Genomic DNA, 25,784 nt, shown 5'->3' with positions numbered 1-25,784 from the left:
TGACAGAGCCCAGACTTGAATCCGGTCGAACATCTCTAACAGAGGCCAGACATGAACCCGGTCGAACATCTCTGACAGAGGCCAGACATGAACCCGGTCGAACATCTCTGACAGAGCCCAGACTTGAACCCGGTCGAACATCTCTGACAGAGCCCAGACTTGAACCCGGCCGAAGATCTCTGACAGAGCCCAGACTTGAATCCGGTCGAACATCTCTAACAGAGGCCAGACATGAACCCGGTCGAACATCTCTGACAGAGCCCAGACTTGAACCCGGTCGAACATCTCTGACAGAGCCCAGACTTGAACCCGGTCGAACATCTCTGACAGAGCCCAGACTTGAACCCGGTCGAACATCTCTGACAGAGCCCAGACTTGAACCCGGTCGAACATCTCTGACAGAGCCCAGACTTGAACCCGGTCGAACATCTCTGACAGAGCCCAGACTTGAACCCGGTCGAACATCTCTGACAGAGCTTGAGAGGATCTGCAGAGAAGAATGGAAGAAACTCCCCAAATTTAGATGTGCCAAGCTTGTAGCATCATACCCAAGAAGACTCGAGGCTGTAATCGCTGCACAAGGTGCTACAACAAAGTACTGAGTAAAGGGTCTGAATACTTATGTAAATGTAATATTTCAGTTTTTTACTTTTAATACATTTGCTAAAATGTAAAATAAAAACTGTTTTTGCTTTGTCATTATGGGGTATTGTGATGTCATTATGGGGTATTGTGTGTAGATTGATGAGGGGAACATTTTTTATAATAAGGCTTGTAACGTAACAAAATGTGGAAAAAGTTAAGGGGTCTGAATCCTTATACACATCACTATACCAACCAAAATATTAAACATTATTATAGACTGGACTGTAGGCTAGCACCAGCCAAATTACAAACCTCCGTCAAGAAATCACACACACACACACACACACACAAACACACATGCAGTGGCATGCCAACAGACCCTACCCACATGAATAAATATTACAGTTTACTATAAAATACTACAGTACTTACTATAGAATTCTACAGTCAAATGTAGTATACTGTAGAATACTATACTACACACCGTAGTATCCCCCGATCATGTGTAGTACTAACTATAGAATGTTGTTGAATACTACAGAAAATACTAAAGTATTATATAAAAAAGTAAATACTACAGTAACGTCTGCAAAAAACACTACACTTGTTTTTACTACAGTAAATACTACAGTAATGTCTGCGAAAAACACCACTTGTTTTGTCTACAGTAAATACTACAGTAATGTCTGCAAAAACACTACACTTGTTTTTACTACAGTAAATACTACAGTAATGTCTGCAAAAACACTACACTTGTTTTGTCTACAGTAAATACTACAGTATTTAATTTACATATACCCTGCCCATTCCCCTCCTCCATATAACAACTTGTGCCATCCATAAGTTAGAAGCTTACTTGCCAAGTATACACCATATATAGTGTTCCCTACAGCTTATAGAACAGAGTCTCTGAACTAGTGTTCCCTACAGCTTATAGAACAGAGTCTCTGAACTAGTGTTCCCTACAGCTTATAGAACAGAGTCTCTGAACTAGTGTTCCAATCACAGTTTTACCTACAGACTAAATTTGTTCTTTTAGTATTTGCCCAGTAGGTTTCCTGAACGAGAAAGCCTTCACTTCTATGTCAAAGATAATAAAGATAAATACTGAAGTAAATGTCCCCCAAAAAACACTACAGTATACTACGGTTTTCTTTTACTACAGTATTTATACTATAATTAACTGTAAATACTACTTGCAGACTGTAGTCCGCAAAAACACTACAGTAAATACTACAGTAAATTCTGCCAAAAAAAACTACAGTTTTTTTATACCATAGTATACTATAGTATTTGTTCATGTGGGTAAGGCTGCGTCCTAATGGCACCTCATTCCATAACTATCTGTACTACTTTGGACCCTCACACTATGGAGCCTGGCCAAAAGTAGTGAACTATATAGAGAAAAGGTTGTCGTTTGGGGCGGCAGGTAGCCTTGTGGTTAGAGTGTTGAACTAGAAACCGAAAAGTTGCTAGATCGAATCCCTGACCTGACAAGGTAAAAATCTCTCGTTCTGTCCCTGAACAAGGCAGTTAACCCACTGTTCCCCGGTAGGCTGTCATTGAAGATAAGAATTTGTTCTTAACTGACTTGCCTTGTTATATAAAGGTAAAAAAAAATACAAGTTTGGGATGCTCCTCACTAGGTAGGCCTGTGTGTTTCTATTCTAGAATTGTAATTAATTACTTCTTATTCTTACAGAGTCAGTCAACAATAATGTAGTCATCCTGTCAAGCAGTGACCGGTGAGCTTCCTTCCACTGTCTGGTGAAGCTGGGGTCTGGCGCCAACCCCAGGAAGACATGGGGAGACGGTGGAAGTGACTACACAACGTAAGGCATCACAGAACATCACAAAGCATCTCAATGCAGTACAACACAGAACATCTCAATGCAGTACAACACAGAACATCTCAATGCAGTACAACACAGAACATCTCAATGCAGTACAACACAGAACATCTCAATGCAGTACAACACAGAACATCTCAATGCAGTACAACACAGAACATCTCAATGCAGTACAACACAGAACATCTCAATGCAGTACAACACAGAACATCTCAATGCAGTACAACACAGAACATCTCAATGCAGTACAACACAGAACATCTCAATGCAGTACAACACAGAACATCTCAATGCAGTACAACACAGAACATCTCAATGCAGTACAACACAGAACATCTCAATGCAGTACAACACAGAACATCTCAATGCAGTACAACACAGAACATCCCAAATAATCTCAATGCCGTACAACACAAAACAACATGATAAAGTACAACACACTACACCACAACAACACAACAACACTGCACCACACCACCACAACACAATACCACAACAATACACCTCTACAACTCTACACGACAACACCACACCACAACCTGCCCTCTCTGGAACTGCGAGGACTAACAGCCTAACCTACGTTGCTAGCTACCATGACAAAGACCAAAGCCGGCGGGAGTACCGTTGAGGACAGGGGTGTCTCTCTATCACACGTGAAGGATCTTTTAAACAAACACAAAGAGACCTATAAGCAGTTGTTACAACAACAAGAAAATAGTTTCAAGTGTTTCGTCCAAATACTCATGGATTCTACTAATAAAAGAATGGACAACCTGACCAGAGAGGTCCAGGACCTGAAGAACAGTTTGCAGTTCTCCCAGGGTCAGCTTGACGAGTTGAAACAGGAGAACGGCAAGATGACAGCAATCTGTAAGTCGTGGAGAGAGGACATCAGTTCTGTGTGTGAATCCATGATAACAATGACAGATAAATCTGACTCTTTCGAGGGACGATCAAGGCGAAACAACATGGTTGTGGATGGAATTGCAGAATCTCCACATGAGACCTGGATGGAGTCTGAGGACAAAGTGAGGGAAATGATCTCTGAGAAATTTAAGATGGACCACAGGAAGATTGAGGTGGAGCGCGCCCACAGTATTGGAAAACCCACCACCGGCCCAGGTGATAGGCCCAGGCTGATAGTGGTCAAGTTCCTGAGGTTCTAAGACAAGGTAGCTGTTCTAGAAAGAGCCGAGAACTTGAGAGGAACGTACATCTTCCTCAACGAGGACTATCCTGAAGCTGTGCGCCAGAAGAGGAAAGAATAAAAGCTGCCAGAGCGTGTGGGGACATTGCTTACATCCGCTACGACAGACTCATTGTCCACCCTCCCTCCCAAAAGCCTGGAAGGGATGAGAGAGCCAAGCCTATGGGTTCGTAGCTTCAGCCCCACAGCACACACACACCAACTGATTAATGGACTGCTGAATGTTCTTTTTTGTTGTTGTTATTTTCCATATTATGTCTATCTCTGATCAGCTACCCAGGAAAGGGCTGAAAATAGCCCATATTAATATATGAGGCCTTAGAAATAAGGTTCATGAAATCAATAACTTGCTAACATCAGATAACATTCATATATTAGCCATTTCTGAGACTCACTTAGATAATTCATTTGATGATACATCAGTAGCAGTACAAGGATAAAACACTTATAGAAGAGAGAAATGCTTATGAGGGAAGTGTTGCTGTATATATTCAGAGCCATATATATCCCTGTCATGCTTAGAGAAGATCTTATGTCAAGTGTTATTGAAGTGTTGTGGTTGCAGGTTCACTTGGCACATCTACAGCCTTTTCCTTTGGGATGTTGGTATAGGCCACCAAGTGCTAACAGTCAGTATCTAAATAATATGTGTGAAATGCTTGATAGTGTATGTGTCACGATGGACGTAGGAACATTCAGACCAAAGGGTGAAATCGGTTCGACATCTTTTTATTATAAGTCAACCGCACAAAAAAAGCAATAACAAATACACGACACGTGATGCTACGGCGTGCTCACAGGCAACTACACATAAACAAGATCCCACAAAACACAGTGGGGAAATGGCTGCCTAAATATGATCCCCAATCAGAGACAATGATAAACAGATGCCTCTGATTGGGAACCATACCAGGCCAACATAGAAATAAATAACCTAGACCAGAACACCCCCCCCCCCCCCCCCCCCAGCCACACTACGATCTAACCAAAATAGAGAATAAAAAGACTCTCTATGGTCAGGGCGTGACAGTATGTGGATGTAAACAGAGAGGATTACTTTCTTGGGGACCTGAATATTGACTGGTTTTCATCAAGCTGTCCGCTCAAGAGAAAGCTTCTGACTGTAACCAATTACAGCTTCTGCCTGTAATCTGGTTCAGGTTATTAATCAACCTACCAGGGTGTTTACAAACACTACAGGAACAAGATCATCCACATGTATCGATCACATTTTTACTAATACTGTAGAACTTTGTTCTAAAGCTGTATCCGTACCCATTGAAAGATTTTGCTGTGACTCTTATGTGGATGATGTTAAAAATATTTGTTGGTCTGATGTGATTAATAAGGAGCATCCAGACGCTGCACTTGATGAATTTATGAAATTGCTTCTTCCAATTATTGATAAACATGCACCTGTTAAGAATCTGACTGTTAGAACTGTTAAGGCTCCATGGATTGATGAGGAACTGAAAAACAGTATGGCTGAAAGAGATGGGGGTAAAGGAGTGGCTAATAAGTCTGGCTGCTCATCTGACTGGCTGACTTACTGCAAATTGAGAAATTATGTGACTAAACTCAACAAAAAGAAGAAGAAACTGTATTATGAAGCCAAGATCAATGATATAAAGAATGATGGGGAAAAAAAACGTTGGAGTACTTTAAATTAAATTATGGGCAGAAAGACAAATTCAACTCTTTCATCGAATCAGATGGCTTATTCATCACAAAACCATTTGATGTTGCCAAATATTTTTATGATTATTTCACTGGCAAAGTGGGAAAACTTAGGCAGGAAATGCCCACGACAAACAGTGAGCAATTATATTCATGTATAAAAAAACTAATAATTAAAGAAAAGCAGTGCAAGTTTGAATTTTGTAAAGTTAGTGTGGGAGAGGTAGATTTTTTTTTGTTAATGATCATTAATGACAAACCTCCTGGCATTGACAACTTAGATGGAAAGCTACTGAGGATGGTAGCTGACTCTATAGCCACTCTAATCTGTCATATTTTTAATCTGAGCCTAGAGTAAAGTATTTGTCCTCGGGCCTGGACGGAAGCCAAAGTCATTCCGCTACCCAAGAGTGGTAAAGCGGCCTTTACTGGTTCTAACAGTAGACCTATAAGCTTGCTGCCAGCTCTTAGCAAACTGTTGGAAAACATGGTGTTTGACCAAATACAATGCTATTTCTCTGTAAACAAATTAACAGCAGACTTCCAGCATGCTTATAGAGAAGGGTTGTCACGCTCTGACCTAGGAGAGCTGTGTTTTTCTGTTTAGTTAGGTCAGGGTGTGATAGGTGGGTGGGCATTCTATGTTTTTGTTTTTCTATGTTTTGGCCGGGTATGGTTTCCAATCAGAGGCAGTTGTCTATCGTTGTCTCTGATTGGAAGCCATACTTAGGCAGCCTGTTTTTCCTGTGTTGGTGTGGGTAGTTGTTTTCCATTTTGTGAGTATCACCTGACGGAACTGTTGGCTGTTGTTTTGTTTAAGTGTTATCATTAAAGTAAAGTATGAGCACTCTACACGCCGCGCCTTGGTCCCCTTTATACGACCCTCGTTACAGAACTACCCACCATGATTGGATCAAGAGGCGTGCTCGGGCAGAAATGGACACCTGGTCAAGTGAGGAGTGGATAGAAAGGAGAAACTGGACTTGGGGGCAAGTAATAGAGAGATATCGGAGCCTAACGGGGAAGAACGGGAGGCAGCCGCCAAATTCTTTTGGGGGGGGCACACAGGTAGTTTGGCTGGGCCAGGACTGAGACCTGAGCCAACTCCCCGTGCTTATTGTGGTGAGCATGTGCCTGCCTCTCGCGCTCTCTCTCCAGTGCGCCTCCGTAACCCAGTACGTCCTGTACCTGCCCCTCGCACTCTCCCTCCAGTTCGCCTCCATAGCCCAGTACGGCCGGTGCCTGCTTTGAGCACTCGGTCCTCAGTGCATCTTCCTAGTCCGGTGAGACCTGTTTCAGCTCCACGATCTAAGCCTCCAGTGATAAGCGATGGTCCGAAGCCTATAGAGATGATCCATGGCCCAGAGCCTGTAGGGATGTTCCATGGCACGGAGCCTCCAGAGGTAATCCATGGCCCGGGGCCTGTCGAAATAATCCTTGGCAAAAAGCCTGAAGGGATTATAAATGGTCCGGAGCCTGTAGGGATAAACCCTGGCACGAAGCAGGTAGGAATAACCCATGGCCCGGAGCCTGTAGAGATGATCCATGGCATGGAGCCAGCAGCAACGGTCACTAGTCCGGAAGCGATAATGACGCTTCCCAGTCCGGAACCTCCAGCGACGCTCCCCAGTCCGGAGCCTCCAGCGACGCTACCCAGTCTAAAGCCTCCAGCGACGCTCCTCAGCCTGGAGCCTCCAGCGACGCTCCCCAGTCCGGAGTCTTCAGCGGCGGCCTTCAGCTCAGAGCCATCAGCAACAGTTGGCGTTTCAGAGCCTTTGGCGATGACCCACGGTCTGGTTCCTCCGGACACACAGAAGCGGGGGGATCAGTGGGCGGGGGGGTGGGGGGGGGGGGGTTCTATGTCCGGAACCAGAGCCGCCGCCAAATATGGATGCCCACCCGGACCCTCCCCAATAGGTTCAGGTTTGCGGCCGGGAGTCCGCACCTTTTGCGGGAGGGGGGGGGGTACTGTCACGCTCTGACCTAGGAGAGCTGTGTTTTTCTTAGGTTGGAATCATTAAAACTCGTTTTGTTGTTTTGTTTAAGTGTTATCATTAAAGTAAAGTATGAGCACTCTACACGCCGCGCCTTGGTCCCCTTTATACGACCCTCGTTACAAGGGCACTCAACATGCACTGCACTGACACAAATGACTGATGATTGGTTGAAAGAAATTGATAATAATAAGATTGTGGGAGCAGTACTGTTAGATTTCAGTGCAGCCTTTGATATTATTGACCATAACCTCTTGTTGAGAAAACTTAAGTGCTATGGCTTTTCAACCTCTGCCATATCGTGGATTCAGAGCTATCTATCTAATAGAACTCAAAGGGTTTTCTTTAATGGAAGCTTCTCTAATGTCAAACGTGTGGTAAAGTGAGGTGTACCGCAGGGCGGCTCTCTAGGCCCTCTACTCTTTTCTATTTTTACCAATGACCTGCCACTGGCATTAAACAAAGCATGTGTGCCCATGTATGCTGATGATTCAACCATATACGCATCAGTAACCACAGCTAATGAAGTCACTGAAACCCTTAAAGAGTTGCAGTCTGTTTTGGAATGGGTGGCCAGTAATAAACTGGTCCTGAACATCTCTAAAACTAAGAGCATTGTATTTGGTACAAATCATTCCTTAAGTTCTAGACCTCAGCTGAATCTGGTAATGAATGGTGTGGCTGTTGAACAAGTTGAGGAGGCAACAGCTACCGTAATTTCCGGACTACTAAGCGCACCTGAATATAAGCCGCACCCACTGAATTTAAAAAGAAATATTATTTTGAACATAAATAAGCCGCACATGTCTATAAGCCGCAGGTGCCTACCGGTACATTGAAACAAATGAACTTTACACAGGCTTTAACGAAACACGGCTTGTAACAAAAATAAATAGGCTTTAACGAAACACGGCTTGTAACAAAAAATAAAAAATTTGCAGTAAGCTTTCGTTGTCTTTTTGCACTGAGTCAATTCCTCACACTGCTGTTTCCAACGTCTTATCATCGACTCATTAAGACCAAGCTCCCGTGCAGCAGCTCTATTTCCTTTTCCAACAGCCAGATCAATCGCCTTCAACTTGAAAGCTGCATCATATGCATTTCTCCGTATCTTTGCCATGATGAGGGTGACAAAATGACTACCGTAATCAGAATGATGGGAAGTTTGAGAGCGCTCGATTTAATCTAAACAGTAAACAAAAAAGTTGTTTGACCTTAACCCGTTTGGCAATTTCATTGGTCTAATGAAAGCTTCATGCCGCCAAAAAACTGAGCACGTCACAGAATGTCTTTTTTTGGAGAAAAAAAAATTGAAAGCGGGAAAAATCCATATATTAGCCGCGTCATTGTTTAAGCAGCGAGGTTCAAAGCCTGGGAAAAAAGTTGCGGCTTATAGTCCGGAATTTACGGTACTTGGCGTTACCTTAGATTGTAAACTGTCATGGTCAAAACATATAGATTCAGTGGTTGCCAAGATGGGGAGAGCTCTATCTGCAATAAAGAGATGCTCTGCTTTTTTGACACCACACTCCAAAAAGTAAGTTCTACAGGCTCTAGTTTTGTCTAATCTTGATTACTGTCCAGTCGTGTGGTTGAGGGCTGCAAGGAAAAGACCTAGTTAAGCTGCAGCTGGCCCAGAACAGAGCGGCATGTTTTGCTCTTCATTGTAATCAGGGGGCTGATATAAACAATATGCATACCAGTCTCTCTTGTCTAAAAGTTGAGGAGAGACTGACTGCATCACTTCTTCTTTTTATAAGAAACATTAATGTGTTGAAAATCCCAAATTGTTTGCATAGTTAACTTACACACAGCTCTGACACACACACTTATCCCACCAGACATGCCACCAGGGGTCTTTTCATAGTCCTCAAATCCAGAACAAATTCAATAAAATGTACAGTATTATATAGAGCCATTATTGCATGGAACTTCCATCTCATATTGCTCAAATAAACAGTAAACCTGGTTTCAACATACAGATAAATCAACACCTCGCGGCACAACGCCTCTCCACTATTTGTCCTAGATAGTTTGTGTGTATGTATTGATATGAAGGCTACGTGTGCCTTTCTAATAATGTATGTAGTTCTGTCCTTGATCTGTTTTTGTATAATGATGTTCTGTATTGTGTCATTCTGTTTTATGTTTCATGTTCTGTGTGAACCCCAGGAAGAGTAGCTTCTGCTTTTGCAACAGCTAATGGGGATCCTAATAAAATACCAAAAATAGCAAAATACTACACAACAACACTAAACCACAACATTACACCACTACACTACAACACTACACTACAACATTACACCACTACACTACACCACTACACTACACCACAACATTACACCACACCACTACAACACTAAACCACAACATTACACTACAACACTACACTACAACACTACACTACAACATTACACCACTACACTACAACACTAAACCACAACATTACACCACAACACTACAACACTACAACACTACAACACTAAACCACAACATTACACCACAACACTACAACACTACAACATTACACCACACCACTACACTACAACACTAAACCACAACATTACACCACTACACTACAACACTAAACCACATCACTACACTACAACACTACACCACACCACTACACTACAACACTACACTACAACATTACCCCACTACATTACAACACTAAACCACAACATTACACCACTACACTACAACACTACACTACAACATTACACTACAACACTACACTACAACATTACCCCACTACATTACAACACTGAACCACAACATTACACCACTACACTACACAACAACACTAAACCACAACACTACACTACAACACTACACTACAACACTAAACCACAACATTACACCACTACACTACAACACTACACCACAACATTACACTACAACACTACAACACATCACTACACTACAACACTAAACCACATCACTACACTACAACACTAAACCACAACACTACACTACAACACTAAACCACAACATTGCACCACACCACTACACTACAACACTAAACCACAACACTACACCACACCACTACACTACAACACTAAACCACAACACTACACCACACCACTACACTACAACACTAAACCACATTACACCACACCACTACACTACAACACTAAACCACAACACTACACCACACCACTACACTACAACACTAAACCACAACACTACACCACAACACTACACTACAACACTAAACCACATTACACCACACCACTACACTACAACACTAAACCACAACACTACACCACACCACAACACTACAACACTAAACCACAACACAACAACACTAAACCACTACACTACACTACAACACTAAACCACAACATTACACCACTACACTACAACACTACACTACAACATTACACTACAACACTACAACACTACACTACAACACTAAACCACAACACTACACTACAACACTAAACCACAACACTACACTACAACACTACACTACAACACTAAACCACAACATTACACCACTACACTACAACACTACACCAGAACACCACACTACTACACTACAACACTAAACCACAACACTACACCACACCACTACACTACAACACTACACTACAACACTAAACCACAACACTACACTACAACACTAAACCACAACACTACACTACAACACTACACTACAACATTACACCACTACACTACAACACTACACCACAACACACCACAACACTACAACACTAAACCACAACATTACACCACTACACTACAACACTACACCAGAACACCACACTACTACACTACACAATAACATCACTACACCACAACATGACAACACAGACAGCAGCTGCTCCTATCAGGACCACTGTCCCATTTGCTGCCATATTGCTACATGTTGCTGAGGACTGTCTGATCCTGCCATATTTGGGTTGGAGAGCTACAAAAATACTCCGTTATGATTCCCCATCCGGGGACATTTGTTGGAATTATAGCAGGACAATGTGGTTGACAGGAATGCATTTATTTTCGTTAGCCATTGTTCCTCAGTGCCCAGTTTGACTGCTCCTGCTGCCTTATTTAGTTCAGTGGAGTCAGACTGACGGCTACCAGTGTGTGTGTGTGTGTTTGCACACAGACAAACACACACACACACACACACACACACACACACACACACACACACACACACACACACACACACACACACACACACACACACCACACACACACACACACACACAATCATGCTACACACACATCATACTGCAACTGCTGCTACCAGACTGTTAGTTTATACACTACACAATCCCCCCCCCCCCCCCCCCTTCACCAATACACGTGTAAATATTGGACTATAAATTGTACCTTCCACTATTATACTTAACCTAAGTCACTATAACAGCTGAAAAATCCCTCGGGAGGTAAAAAGGGTTGGCATTTGACCGTCAGGTATTCCAAGATGGGTGAACAACGGGTCGACACTTCCACCGCACTGGAGAAGAGCAGAGAATATTGTAGTTTCCAGAGTCCTCGGAGGTCATCCATTTTAATATCAAGTGAATATACAGTTGGAAGTTTACATACACTTAGGTTGGAATCATTAAAACTCGTTTTTCAACCACTCCACAAATTTCTTGTTAACTAACTATAGTTTTGGCAAGTCGGTTAGGACATCTACTTTGTGATTGACACAAGTCATTTTTCCAACAATTGATTACAGACAGATTATTTCACTTATAATTCACTGTATCACAATTCCAGTGGGTCAGAAGTTTACATACACTAAGTTGACTGTGCCTTTAAACAGCTTGGAAAATTCCAGAAAATGATGTCATGGCTTTAGAAGCTTCTGATAGGCTAATTGACATAATTTGAGTCAATTGGAGGTGTACCTGTGGATGTATTTCAAGGTCTACCTTCAAACTCAGTGCCTCTTTGCTTGACATCATGGGAAAATCAAAAGAAATCAGCCAAGACCCCAGAAGAAAATTGTAGACCTCCACAAGTCTGGTTCATCCTTGGGAGCAATTTCCAAACACCTGAAGGTACCACGTTCATCTGTACAAACAATAGTACGCAAGTATAAACACCATGGGACCACGCAGCCGTCATACCGCTCAGGAAGGAGACGTGTTCTGTCTGCCACACGTACTTCGGTGCGAAAAGTGCAAATCAATCCCAGAACAACAGCAAAGGACCTTGTGAAGATGCTGGAGGAAACAGGTACAAAAGTATCTATATCCACAGTAAAACGAGTCCTATATTGACATAACCTGAAAGGCTGCTCAGCAAGGAAGAAGCCGCTGCTCCAGAACCACCATAAACCACCATAAAAAAGCCAGACTACGGTTTGCAACTAACTGCACATGTGGACAAAGATGGTACTTTTTAAAGAAATGTCCTCTGGTCTGATGAAACAAAAATAGAACTGTTTGGCCATAATGGCCATCGTTACGTTTGGAGGAAAAAGGGGGAGGCTTGCAAGCCGAAGAACACCATCCCAACCGTGAAGCACGGGGGTGGCAGCATCATGTTGTGGGGGTGCCTTGCTGCAGGAGGGACTGGTGCACATCACAAAATAGATGGCATCATGAGGGAGGAAAATTATGTGGAGATATTGAAGCAACATCTCAAGACATCAATCAGGAAGTTAAGGAAGTTAAGGACAACAAAGTCAAGGTATTGGAGTGGCCATCACAAAGCCCTGACCTCAATCCAACTTATTGTGGGAAGCTTGTGGAAGGCTACCCGAAACGTTTGACCCAAGTAAAAACAATTTAAAGGCGATGTTACCAAATACTAATTGAGTGTATGTAAACTTCTGACCCACTGGGAATGTGATGAAATAAATAAAAGCTGAAATAAATCATTCTCTCTACTATTATTCTGACATTTCATATTCTTAAAATAAAGTGGTGATCCCAACTCACCTAAGACATGGAATTTGTATTAGGATTAAACGTCAGGAATTGTGAAAAACTGAGTTTAAATGTATTTGGCTAAGGTGTATGTAAACTTCTGACTTCAACTATATATTGGCCAGTAGAATGGAGAGAAGAGCTGGACGGTTCTCCCTTTGCCTTAATCTTGCCAGGATCCCCCCCCCCCCCCCCCCCCCCCTCTTGTCTCTGTAACTTCGCCTTTACCTCTTGGGCAGCCAGAAAATTGAGTCGGAATTACAGAAAAAGCCCAGGTCAGATGAGTCGAAGTTGAAGTCGGAATTGAGGTAAGTATCTTCCGATCTGATTGTCGGTTGTAAGAAATTATTGAGGATACATTGAGAACATAAATTTAAATAAATGACAAATGAATCACAAAATGGCAAAGAAGGGGCGGAGCTGGCAAAACGTCAGTCATCCAGTACGGCGCCATCTTGTCACGGTTGGTTTATAGTCCAGGGGGGAGTTCCTAGTAAATAATCATTAGGGAAAACCAAAGTACATCACAGGAGAAAATGGTTTAATGATGTTACAATGGCTTGTTCTAAATCAAGATGTATGGCTGAGATATTTCGGAAAGATACACACTTCTTTACTATACTTGTAGGACAGAACCCAGTGGTACTTGAGACTACTTGAAACTCTCTGTCTCTCTGGTTCTCTCTCTCTCCCCCCTCTCTACCCTCCCTCTCTCTTTCACAATGTCTTTCTCTCTCTTTACTCGGTCTGTGACTCTCTCGCCCATCTCCCTCCCTCCCCCCTCTCTCTCTCTGTGCCCTCAGGTTGCAATAATAAGGGATGGTTTATACCTACACGCCTGACTCATCTTGAAACAATGAGAAGGACCCAGGACTTGGCCTGGACTATAAACCACTCAGCAGCATATTCCCAGTGTTTTAAAGTATCTGTCTTCTCTCTCGGTCCACAGAGCCGCGGTCAAGCGATGTTTCACAGCGTCTGTCTTCTCTCTCGGTCCACAGAGCCATGTTCCTGCAGTGTTTCACAGTGTCCGTCTTCTCTCTCGGTCCACAGAGCCATGGTCCTGCAGTGTCTCACAGTGTCCGTCTTCTCTCTCGATCCACAGAGCCATGGTCCTGCAGTGTTTCACATTGTCCGTCTTCTCTCTCGGTCCACAGAGCCATGGTCCTGCAGTGTCTCACAGTGTCCGTCTTCTCTCTCGGTCCACAGAGCCATGGTCCTGCAGTGTCTCACAGTGTCCGTCTTCTCTCGGTCCACAGAGCCATGGTCCTGCAGTGTTTTAACAGTGTCTGTCTTCTCTCTCGGTCCACAGAGCCATGGTCCTGCAGTGTTTTAACAGTGTCTGTCTTCTCTCTCGGTCCACAGAGCCATGGTCCTGCAGTGTTTTAACAGTATCCGTCTTCTTTCTCGGTTCACAGAGCCATGGTCCTGCAGTGTCTCACAGTGTCCGTCTTCTCTCTCGGTCCACAGAGCCATGGTCCTGCAGTGTTTTAACAGTATCCGTCTTCTCTCTCGGTCCACAGAGCCATGGTCCTGCAGTGTTTTAACAGTATCCGTCTTCTCTCTCGGTTCACAGAGCCATGGTCCTGCAGTGTTTTAACAGTATCCGTCTTCTCTCTCGGTCCACAGAGCCATGGTCCTGCAGTGTCTCACAGTATCCGTCTTCTCTCTCGGTCCACAGAGCCATGGTCCTGCAGTGTCTCACAGTGTCCGTCTTCTCTCTCGGTCCACAGAGCCATGGTCCTGCAGTGTTTTAACAGTGTCTGTCTTCTCTCTCGGTCCACAGAGCCATGGTCCTGCAGTGTTTTAACAGTGTCCGTCTTCTCTCTCGGTCCACAGAGCCATGGTCCTGCAGTGTTTTAACAGTGTCTGTCTTCTCTCTCGGTCCACAGAGCCATGGTCCTGCAGTGTTTTAACAGTATCCGTCTTCTCTCTCGGTTCACAGAGCCATGGTCCTGCAGTGTCTCACAGTATCCGTCTTCTCTCTCGGTCCACAGAGCCATGGTCCTGCAGTGTTTTAACAGTGTCTGTCTTCTCTCTCGGTCCACAGAGCCATGGTCCTGCAGTGTTTTAACAGTATCCGTCTTCTCTCTCGGTCCACAGAGCCATGGTCCTGCAGTGTTTTAACAGTGTCTGTCTTCTCTCTCGGTCCACAGAGCCATGGTCCTGCAGTGTTTTAACAGTATCCGTCTTCTCTCTCGGTTCACAGAGCCATGGTCCTGCAGTGTCTCACAGTATCCGTCTTCTCTCTCGGTCCACAGAGCCATGGTCCTGCAGTGTTTTAACAGTATCCGTCTTCTCTCTCGGTCCACAGAGCCATGGTCCTGCAGTGTTTTAACAGTAAGCACTATTTCACCCATCAGACGGTTCTACATGGAACACAAAAGGGTTCTACCCGGAACCAAAAAGGGTTCTACCCGGAACCAAAAAGATCAATCAATCAAATGTATTTATAAAGCCCTTTTTACATCAGTCGATGTCACAATGTGTTCTAAGAGTGTGTGGGCCTCATCGTCATGTCCTTATTATCTTGATGTTTCCACAGAGGTCATACGATACGGTCTATAGACAATGTTGCACTCTGATTGTAGGACAGGAGCTATACAGGGTCAGTGAGCACAACATACAGCAGCTAACTGCCAAAATAATGGAAACACTTGAGTAAACGAGGAATACTAAGTGTATTGAAAACAGGTGATTCCACACAGGTGTGGTTCATGAGTTAATTAAGCAATTAACACATCCCATCATGCTTAGGGTCATGTATAAAAACGCTGGGCAGGTCATTATTTTGGTTACCATGGCTATGCCCCCATAGGATGACAATGCCCCCATCCACAGGGCACGAGTGCCCCCATCCACAGGGCACGAGTGGTCACAGAATGGTTTGATGAGATGTAAACCATATGCCAAGGCCGTCTCAGTCACCAGATCTCATCCCAATTGGACACTTATGGAGGATTCTGGAGTGGAACCCAATGCTCTATTAAAGCACTTTATGTTGGTGTTTCCTTTATTTTGGCAGTTACAGTGAATTTGGAAAGTATTCAGACCCCTTGACTTTTCCCCCCCCAAAAAATTACATTACAACCTTATTCTAAAATGTATTAAATTGTTTTTTCCCCTCATCAATCTGCACACAATACCCCATAATGGCAAAGAAAAAACAGTTTTTTAAAAATGTTTGCAAAATTATAAAATATAAAAACAGAAATATCACATTTATTCAGACCCTTTACTCAGTACTTTGTTGAAGCACCTTTGGCAGCGCTTACAGCCTCGAGTCTTCTTGGATATGATGCTGCAAGCTTGGCACACCTGTATTTGGTGAGTTTCTCCCATTCGTCTCTGCAGATCCTCTCAAGATCTGTCAAATGTTCGACCGGGTTCAAGTCCGGGCTCTGGCTAGGCCACTCAATGACATTCAGAGACTTGTCCCGAAGCCACTCCTGCGTTGTCTTGGCTGTGTGCTTAGGGTTGTCTTTCTCCCAGTCCCTGCTGCTGAAAAACATCTCCACAGCATGATGCTGCCAACACCATACTTCACCGTAGTGATGGTGCCTGTTTTCCTCCAGACGTGTCACTTGGCATTCAGGCCAAAGAGTTCAATCATGGTTTCATCAGACCAGAGAATCTTGCTTCTCATGGTCTGAGAGTCTTTAGGTGTCTTTTGGCAAACTCCAAGCGGGCTGTCATGTGAATTTTACTGAGGAGTGACTTCTGTCTGGTCACTCTACCATAAAGGCCTGATTGGTGGAGTGCTGCAGAGATGGTTTTCCTTCTGGAAGGTTCTCCTATCTCCAAAGTAGAACTCTAGAGCTCTGTCAGAGTGACCATTGGGTTCTTGGTCACCTCCCTGACCAAGGCCCTTCTCCCCCATTTGCTCAGTTTGGCCGGGCGGCCAGCTCTAGGAAGAGTCTTGGTGGTTCCAAACTTCTTCCATTTAAGAATGATGGAGGCCACTGTGTTCTTAGGGACCTTCAATGCTGCATAAATGTTTTGGTACCCTTCCCCAGATCTGTGCCTCGACACAATCCTGTCTCTGAGCTCTACGAAAAATTCCTTCGACCTCATGTCTTGAGATTTGCTCTGACATGCACTGTCAACTGTGGGACCTTATGTAGACAGGTGTGTGCCTTTCCAAATCATGTCCAATCAATTGAATTTACCACAGGTGGAGTCCAATCAAGTTGTAGAAACATCTCAAGTATGATAAATGGAAACAGGATGCACCTGAGCTCAATTTCGAGTCTCATAGCGAAGGGTCTGAATACTTATGTAAATAAAGTTCTCTCTCTCTCTCTCATGATCAGAGACCCTGTTCCATGAGAGGTCCATGAGAGGTCCAAACCCTGCCTGCTGCCCACCGTGCCTGGCTAACCATAACACAGGTTAACTCTGATCTGAACCATCTGAAACTAAAGGCCCAGCACCAGAACCCAGACGTCACACAGTCAGGAATAACTCCTGGGTTTATACATGATACATTCAGTACATGATGTTCGCATAACGTAATACCTTAACGCGATTTAAAATAAACACAATGATGAACACAGAGAGAAAGATCCTAAAACAACTAACGGATCTCAGATGCATAACGTTAGCCTACAGAATGACAAACAGACCGTGGGATTTGAACCATGGAGGTACCAGCGTGAGATTGGGATGCTCCCAAGTACTGTGCGTGTAATGGTAAATACAAAGCATACTGTGTGTGTTCAAACAGAAAGAAGGGTGTATAACTCATGTGAATTGCAGGACTTGATGGATATATGGCAGGATGTATATCTCAGCTGTTAAGCCATGGAAACCCATTTCATGAAGTTTCCTTCAGATATGATGCTTGGCATTCAGGCCAAAGAGTTCAATCTTGGTTTCATCAGATCAAAGAACCTATAACTATATAATTATATATATATATGTATATATAGATATATAGATGGATATATGACAGTGCGTTATAGTTATATATATTGATGGATATATGGCAGTGAGTTATATAGTTATAGACTGTATATTGATGGATATATGGCAGGGCGTGAAATAGTTATATATATTGATGGATATATGACAGAGCGTTATATAGTTATATATATTGATGGATATATGGCAGGGCGTTATATAGTTATATATATTGATGGATATATGGCAGGGCGTTATATAGTTATATATATTGATGGATATATGGCAGGGCGTTACATAGTTATATATATTGATGGATATATGGTAGGGCATTATATAGTTATATATATTGATGGATATATGACAGGGCGTTATATAGTTATATATATTGATGATATATGACAGGGCGTTATATAGTTATAGACTGTAAATTGATGGATACATGGCAATGCGTTATATAGTTAGATATATTGATGGATATATGGCAGGGCGTTATAGTTATATATATTGATGGATATATGGCAGTGAGTTATATAGTTATAGACTGTAAATTGATGGATACATGGGAATGCGTTATATAGTTAGATATATATTGATGATATATGGCAGGGCGATATATAGTTAGATATATATTGATGGATATATGGCAGGGCGTTATATAGTTATATATATTGATGGATATATGGCAGGGCGTTAAATAGTTATATATATTGATCGATATATGGCAGGGCGATATATAGTTATATATATTGATGGATATATGGCAGGGCATTATATAGTTATATATATTGATGGATATATGGCAGGGCGATATATAGTTATATATATATTGATGATATATGGCAGGGCGTTATATAGTTATATATATTGATGGATATATGGCAGTGAGTTATATAGTTATAGACTGTAAATTGATGGATACATGGCAATGCGTTATATAGTTAGATATATATTGATGGATATATGGCAGGGCATTATATAGTTATATATATTGATGGATATATGGCAGGGCGTTATATAGTTATATATATTGATGGATATATGGCAGGGCGTTATATAGTTATATATATTGATGGATATATGGCAGGGCGTTATATAGTTATACATATTGATGATATATGGCAGGGCATTATATAGTTATATATATATTGATGATATATGGCAGGGCGTTAAATAGTTATATATATTGATGGATATATGGCAGGGCGATATATAGTTATATATATAGATGGATATATGGCAGGGCATTATATAGTTATATATATAGATGGATATATGGCAGGGCATTATATAGTTATATATATTGATGGATATATGGCAGGGCATTATATAGTTATATATAGATGGATATATGGCAGGGCGTTATATAGTTATATATATTGATGGATATATGCCAGGGCGTTATATAGTTATATATATTGATGGATATATGGCAGGGCGTTATATAGTTATATATATTGATGATATATGACAGGGCGTTATATAGTTATATATATCGATGTTATATGACAGGGCGTTATATAGTTATATATATATATTGATGGATATATGGCAGGGCATTATATAGTTATATATATATTGATGGATATATGGCAGGGCGTTATATAGTTATATATATTGATGGATATATGGCAGGGCGTTATATAGTTATATATATTGATGGATATATGACAGGGCGTTGTATAGTTATATATATTGATGGATATATGGCAGGGCGTTATATAGTTATATATATTGATGGATATATGGCAGGGCATTATATAGTTATATATATTGATGGATATATGGCAGGGCGATATATAGTTATATATTGATGGATATATGACAGGGCATTATATAGTTATATATATTGATGGATATATGGCAGGGCGATATATAGTTATATATATATATTGATGAATATATGGCAGGGCATTATATAAGATATATATTAATGGATATATGGCAGGGCGATATATAGTTATATATATTGATGGATATATGGCAAGGTATATAGTTATATATATTGATGGATATATGGCAGGGCGTTATATAGTTATATATATTGATGGATATATGGCAGGGCATTATATAGTTATATATATTGATGGATATATGGCAGGGCGATATATAGTTATATATATATATTGATGGATATATGGCAGGGCATTATATAAGTTATATATATTAATGGATATATGGCAGGGCAATATATAGTTATATATATATTGATGGATATATGGTAAGGCATTATATAGTTATATATATTGATGGATATATGGCAGGGCGTTATATAGTTATATATATTGATGGATATATGGCAGGGCATTATATAGTTATATATACTGATGATATATGACAGGGCGTTATATAGTTATATATATTGATGGATATATGGCAGGGCGTTATATAGTTATATATATTGATGGATATATGGCAGGGCATTATATAGTTATATATATTGATGGATATATGGCAGGGCGTTATATAGTTATATATATTGATGGATATATGGCAGGGCATTATATAGTTATATATTATATTGATGATATATGGCAGGGCGTTATATAGTTATATATATTGATGATATATGGCAGGGCGTTATATAGTTATATATATTGATGATATATGGCAGGGCGTTATATAGTTATATATATGGATGGATATATGGCAGGGCGTTATATAGTTATATATATTGATGGATATATGGCAGGGCGTTATATAGTTATATATTGATGGATATATGGCAGGGCATTATATAGTTATATATATTGATGGATATATGGCAGGGCATTATATAGTTATATATATTGATGGATATATGGCAGGGCGTTATATAGTTTTATATATTGATGGATATATGACAGGGCGTTATATAGTTATATATATTGATGGATATATGACAGGGCGTTATATAGTTTTATATATTGATGGATATATGACAGGGCGTTATATAGTTATATATATTGATGGATATATGACAGGGCCTTATATAGTTATATATATTGATGGATACATGGCAGGGCATTATATAGTCATATACGGTTGGACTATTTGCATTGACCCTCCCCTCACCCTCACCATTTTTATGGTGATGCTACTCTGTTTATTATCTATGCATAGTCACTTTACGTACATGTACATAAACTCAGCAAAAAAGGAAGCGTCCCTTTTTAGGACCCTGTCTTTCAAAGATAATTAATAAAAATCCAAATAACTTCACAGATCTTCATTGTAAAGGGTTTAAATATGGTTTCCCATGCTTGTTCAATGAACCATAAACAATTAATGAACATGCACCTGTGGAACGGTCGTTAAGACACTAACAGCTTACAGACGGTAGGCAATTAAGGCCACAGTTATGAACACTTAGGACACTAAAGAGGCCTTTCTACTGACTCTGAAAAACACCAAAATAAAGATGCCCAGGGTCCCTGCTCATCTGCGTGAACGTGCCTTAGGCATGCTGTGAGGAGGCATGAGGACTGCAGATGTGGCCAGGGCAATAAATTGCAATGTCCGTACTGTGAGACGCCTAAGACAGCACTACAGGGAGACAGGACGGACAGCTGATCGTCCTCACAGTGGCAGACCACGTGTAACAACACCTGCACAGGATCGGTACATTTGAACATCACACCTGCGGGACAGGTACAGGATGGCAAAAACTGCCCGAGTTACACCAGGAACGCACAATCCCTCCATCAGTGCTCAGACTGTCCGCAATAGGCTGAGAGAGGCTGGACTGAGGGCTTGTAGGCCTGTTGTAAGGTAGGTCTTCACCAGACTTCACCGGCAACAACATCACCTATGGGCACAAACCCACTGTCGCTGGACCAGACAGGACTGGCAAAAAGTGCTCTTCACCAACGAGTCGCGGTGTTGTCTCACCAGGGGTGATGGTCGGATTCGGGCAGGGTATCCTGCTTCCTGCAGGCTCATCCTGACATGACCCTCCAGCATGACAATGCCACCAGCCATACTGCTCGTTCTGTGCGTGATTTCTATGCAAGACAGGAATGTCAGTGTTCTGCCATGGCCAGCGAAGAGCCTGGATCTCAATCCCATTGAGCACATCTGGGACCTGTTGGATTGGAGGGTGAGGGCTAGGGCCTTTCCCCCCAGAAATGTCCTGTAACTTGCAGGTGCCTTGGTGGAAGAGTGGGGTAACATCTCACAGCAAGATCTGGCAAATCTGGTGCAGTCCATGAGGAGGAGATGCACCGCAGTACTTAATGCAGCTGGTGGCCACACCAGATACTGACTGTTACTTTTGATTTTGACCCCCCCCCCCCCCTCCCCTTTGTTCAGGGACACATTATTCCATTTCCGTTAGTCACATGTCTGTGGAACTTGTTCAGTTTATGTCTCAATTGTTGAATCTTATGTTCATACAAATATTTACACATGCTAAGTTTGCTGAAAATAAACGCATTTGACAGTGAGAGGACGTTTCTTTTTTTGCTGAGTTTATTACCTTAATTACCTCAACTAACCGGTGCACATTGACTTTGTACCGGTACCCCCTGTATATAGCCTCGTTACTGTTATTTTATTGTTGCTCTTTAATAATTTGTATATTTTCTTTATTTACTTAATAGCAGGCTAGTGATTGCTCAAATCACATTTTATTGGTCACTCACACATGTTTAGCAGATGTTATTGCGGGTGTAGCGAAATGCTTGTGCTAGTCACAGATTCCTTCCAAACCACTCATTGTTGAATTTGTGATTTTCAACTTGTTGTGTAATGTTTATGTCCAATGGCCGATGAGCACCGAAACATTTTATCTATAATTTCTGTTCATTATTTATGGTCATATGACAAGGATTAAAAAGGATTTACCAATAGTTTATCGACTTGATTCATGATGATGACTGCTAGTTTGCTAGCTAAGATTTTGAAAGTATGTTGTTGACATGATCAGTCCAATCAAAGCTACTGTAAATATAAAGTGATTTGACGTCATTTTACCTGTGGCCAATGACCTTGAGCCTTCTTGGATGGGCACTCCTAATGTAACTCTATGGCAGCACCCAAGGGGCTTGAATTTTCGAGCTCTACCCTTAGACTTGGTGTTGAAGTAGTGTCCCCATGAGTGACAGAACACTGAGCCAATCACGGCGCAGCCAGAGAACATTACCGAGACCTACGCTCTGGATTTTCCACTTGGTTGCCCAACCACCACAGAAAGCACTGAGTGAGGCTGAAACACCTGCATTTTTGGAGCTGCCTTACTCAAGAAAACAAAAAAGAGATCATGTATGTAGAGTATGTGGCTTAATTAACTCAATTTTTAAAAAATACATCTTTTTTTTACATTGTTTGCAAACTGATATGACACATAAATCCCAAAATAACATGCAAAACAGGCAAGCCGAGAAAATAAAAAATAAAAAAGTGTGGCTCAAAACAAGTGTGTCTCTGCCCCACCTGCCCAGAATGACGGGTCGCCACTGACCTCAATTAGCAGCGGAGCAAGTTATCAAAGCGATAAGCACTGTGAAGTGTGAAGACTGCACTGAAGTACCACAGAGGGAAGTACGCAGCTTGCAGGATCTTTACCGTGTAGAGCGGGCAGCTCTGTTAACGTGTCAACGACAGCCTACTCAAACTCTCCAAGCATCTATTTCTCTCCCTACCTAATTCCCCAACCTCTCTCCCCAAGTAGGTTCAAATATCTTTCCCTATCTTTTGATATTGTGTTTAAAAGGTTAAAACGCATCAAATCAGTGCATATTTGTACCTTGTCTCTTCGGGGATTCTATCCGACGCTCTAACCACTAGGCTACCTGTTTCCCCAAATGGTTATATACAGAGCTACAAAGGTTTGTCCAAAAATATTTGGGTATAATATTGATCTAGAAATAGTTTTTTTCATTCAAATTTTGTGTTCTTGTTTTTTTTTAAATGGTCGAACTGATAAACTAAACGAAAAAAATTCTCAAAGACTTTATATAATTTACCTTCACAATATGCTCATAGCCTGGCTCAAAGCACGCAGCAAACATATTTAAAGTTATCAGACAGTAAACACAGCAAAGTTATCACACAGTAAACTTTTCAGCAAACTCACCAGACACTCTTTTGTTGATAGTGATTCCTGAAGATGAGTTATTCCACTCCAAATTTACCGCAGACAGCCTACTGATACAGAGCGACAGAAACGGACTGCTGGAAGCGTTGAAAAAGCGAAGTGAGGTGAGATGTCTCCACATTGTCCCCCGGTTCCACACGTTATAAACAAACTCCGCATGCTGGTCTGGGAAGGCCACTCCTCCAATAGTCTATTACAGTCCATGCTCCTGCGCTTCCCAGCCCCTCCCGCTCTCTCGACAATAACATATCTGCTCACTTCACTCATGACGCACACCGGGTGGGAACAAAGTGTTCGTGCAGGTGTATCTATTCCACCATGATACAGTATTGGTTTGTTAATATAACAACGGGAATTGACGAGTAATTTGCTTTATACAGCAAGTTATCCCACCCTTCCAGTTCCAAATGATGAAAAAAAAATACAAATATTCAAAAATCATAGGTTTTTTTTATTATAAAAATACAGGTTATAGAAAAGTTGTTTTATTTTGCATATAGGTTGTAAGGTGCATGTATTAAAATTCAGATGTATATAAAAACATTTAATTGATTACAATTAGAAACACACAGGCAACACCTCTCTTACTCTGAGCTTAGACTTACTTCAGTGGATGATCCAAAACCATAGAAACAGATCGACTAGATTCTCCATAGAATTAAAATGATTCTGCGTCTCATTCTATGTCTACAGTTCCATCTCTATGATCAAAACTGGAGAGGCCACAGAGGTACAGACAAACATAACAAAATTCAGAATAAAATATTCCATTATCCAACTTCATATACTTTGGATATCATTGTTATAATATAGCATATACTTTCAATTCAATTGTGTGATGGAAAATCAGTGGTTAGAATGGCTGAAATGAACAGGCACTGGTTTTACATTGAGTTCAAAAATGTCTAGCACCCTTTTGAGTAAAAAAATTACAAATGTAAAAATGTCAGGATAGACTTTTGTTTATACAGAATCAAAAAGATGGTAGTTACACATTTCTAGAATACTGTAGACATTCCTTATCTCATTGATTATATGACAACAATAAGTAAAGTATATTGTAATGACTATAAAATATTCATTAAAAAAAAGGACAGGACTACCATTACATTATCATGAGATGTTTGCTTTTATAATATAACACAGGCGGAAGGATATTTAGGAGTGAAAACCTTATTCTCGAGACCGTAAACAAAGTAGTCGTAGTCTTTTCCACTGTAGGAATAGAAGGCGTGAGTGATGGGAACCAACTCAATGGTTTGACGCTGTGAAGAAATAGAAACATTTGAGTAGATATTACTACACATGATCAAAAGAGCCTCCTCAATCCAGGGAGGCTCTGTTATATTTATGTCAGTGCTGGCCTCTAGTGGCCGTTAAAGACAATCGCATTTTAAAAAAGGCAGAAAGGACGCAGTTGAACGGTAAAGAAACGGGCCGCTACGGACCTCAGGTGGGGCACGGCAGGAGGGGAGAAGTCCGTTCAGGAGTATTACAACATGGACTCAGGCTGAGATACCCTTTTCACACTATCATCCTAACTGGGTTGACTCCAGAAACTATGCTGGAAAAGTAATCAGGCTAGCTCAGTACGGCTTG

The 25,784-nt window shown here is 41.5% G+C and overlaps 2 protein-coding genes across 2 annotated transcripts in view; both read right to left on the bottom strand.

Moving 5' to 3' along the window:
• Window positions 1-24,359, bottom strand: part of LOC106566214 (semaphorin-3D) — a 141,121-nt gene extending 116,762 nt beyond the window's left edge. The window contains exon 1 of the mRNA XM_082959508.1: window positions 24,165-24,359. The gene's annotated coding sequence lies outside the window, so the exon portion shown is untranslated. The remainder of the gene's footprint in view (window positions 1-24,164) is intronic.
• A 256-nt stretch (window positions 24,360-24,615) lies between these two features.
• The window catches only part of ssuh2.1 (ssu-2 homolog, tandem duplicate 1), a 44,139-nt gene continuing 42,970 nt past the window's right edge, over window positions 24,616-25,784 (bottom strand). The window contains exon 12 of the mRNA XM_014134074.3: window positions 24,616-25,450. Within this exon, the coding sequence (XP_013989549.1) occupies window positions 25,316-25,450 (135 nt within the window). The 3' untranslated portion in view covers window positions 24,616-25,315. The remainder of the gene's footprint in view (window positions 25,451-25,784) is intronic.

The sequence above is a fragment of the Salmo salar genome, chromosome 12, assembly GCF_965601325.2.
Source record: "Salmo salar chromosome 12, fSalSal1, whole genome shotgun sequence".
In the NCBI taxonomy this organism is placed as follows: Eukaryota; Metazoa; Chordata; class Actinopteri; order Salmoniformes; family Salmonidae; genus Salmo; species Salmo salar.
The sequence above is the reverse complement of the archived record's forward strand: the minus strand, read 5'-3'. Positions and strand labels throughout refer to the sequence as shown.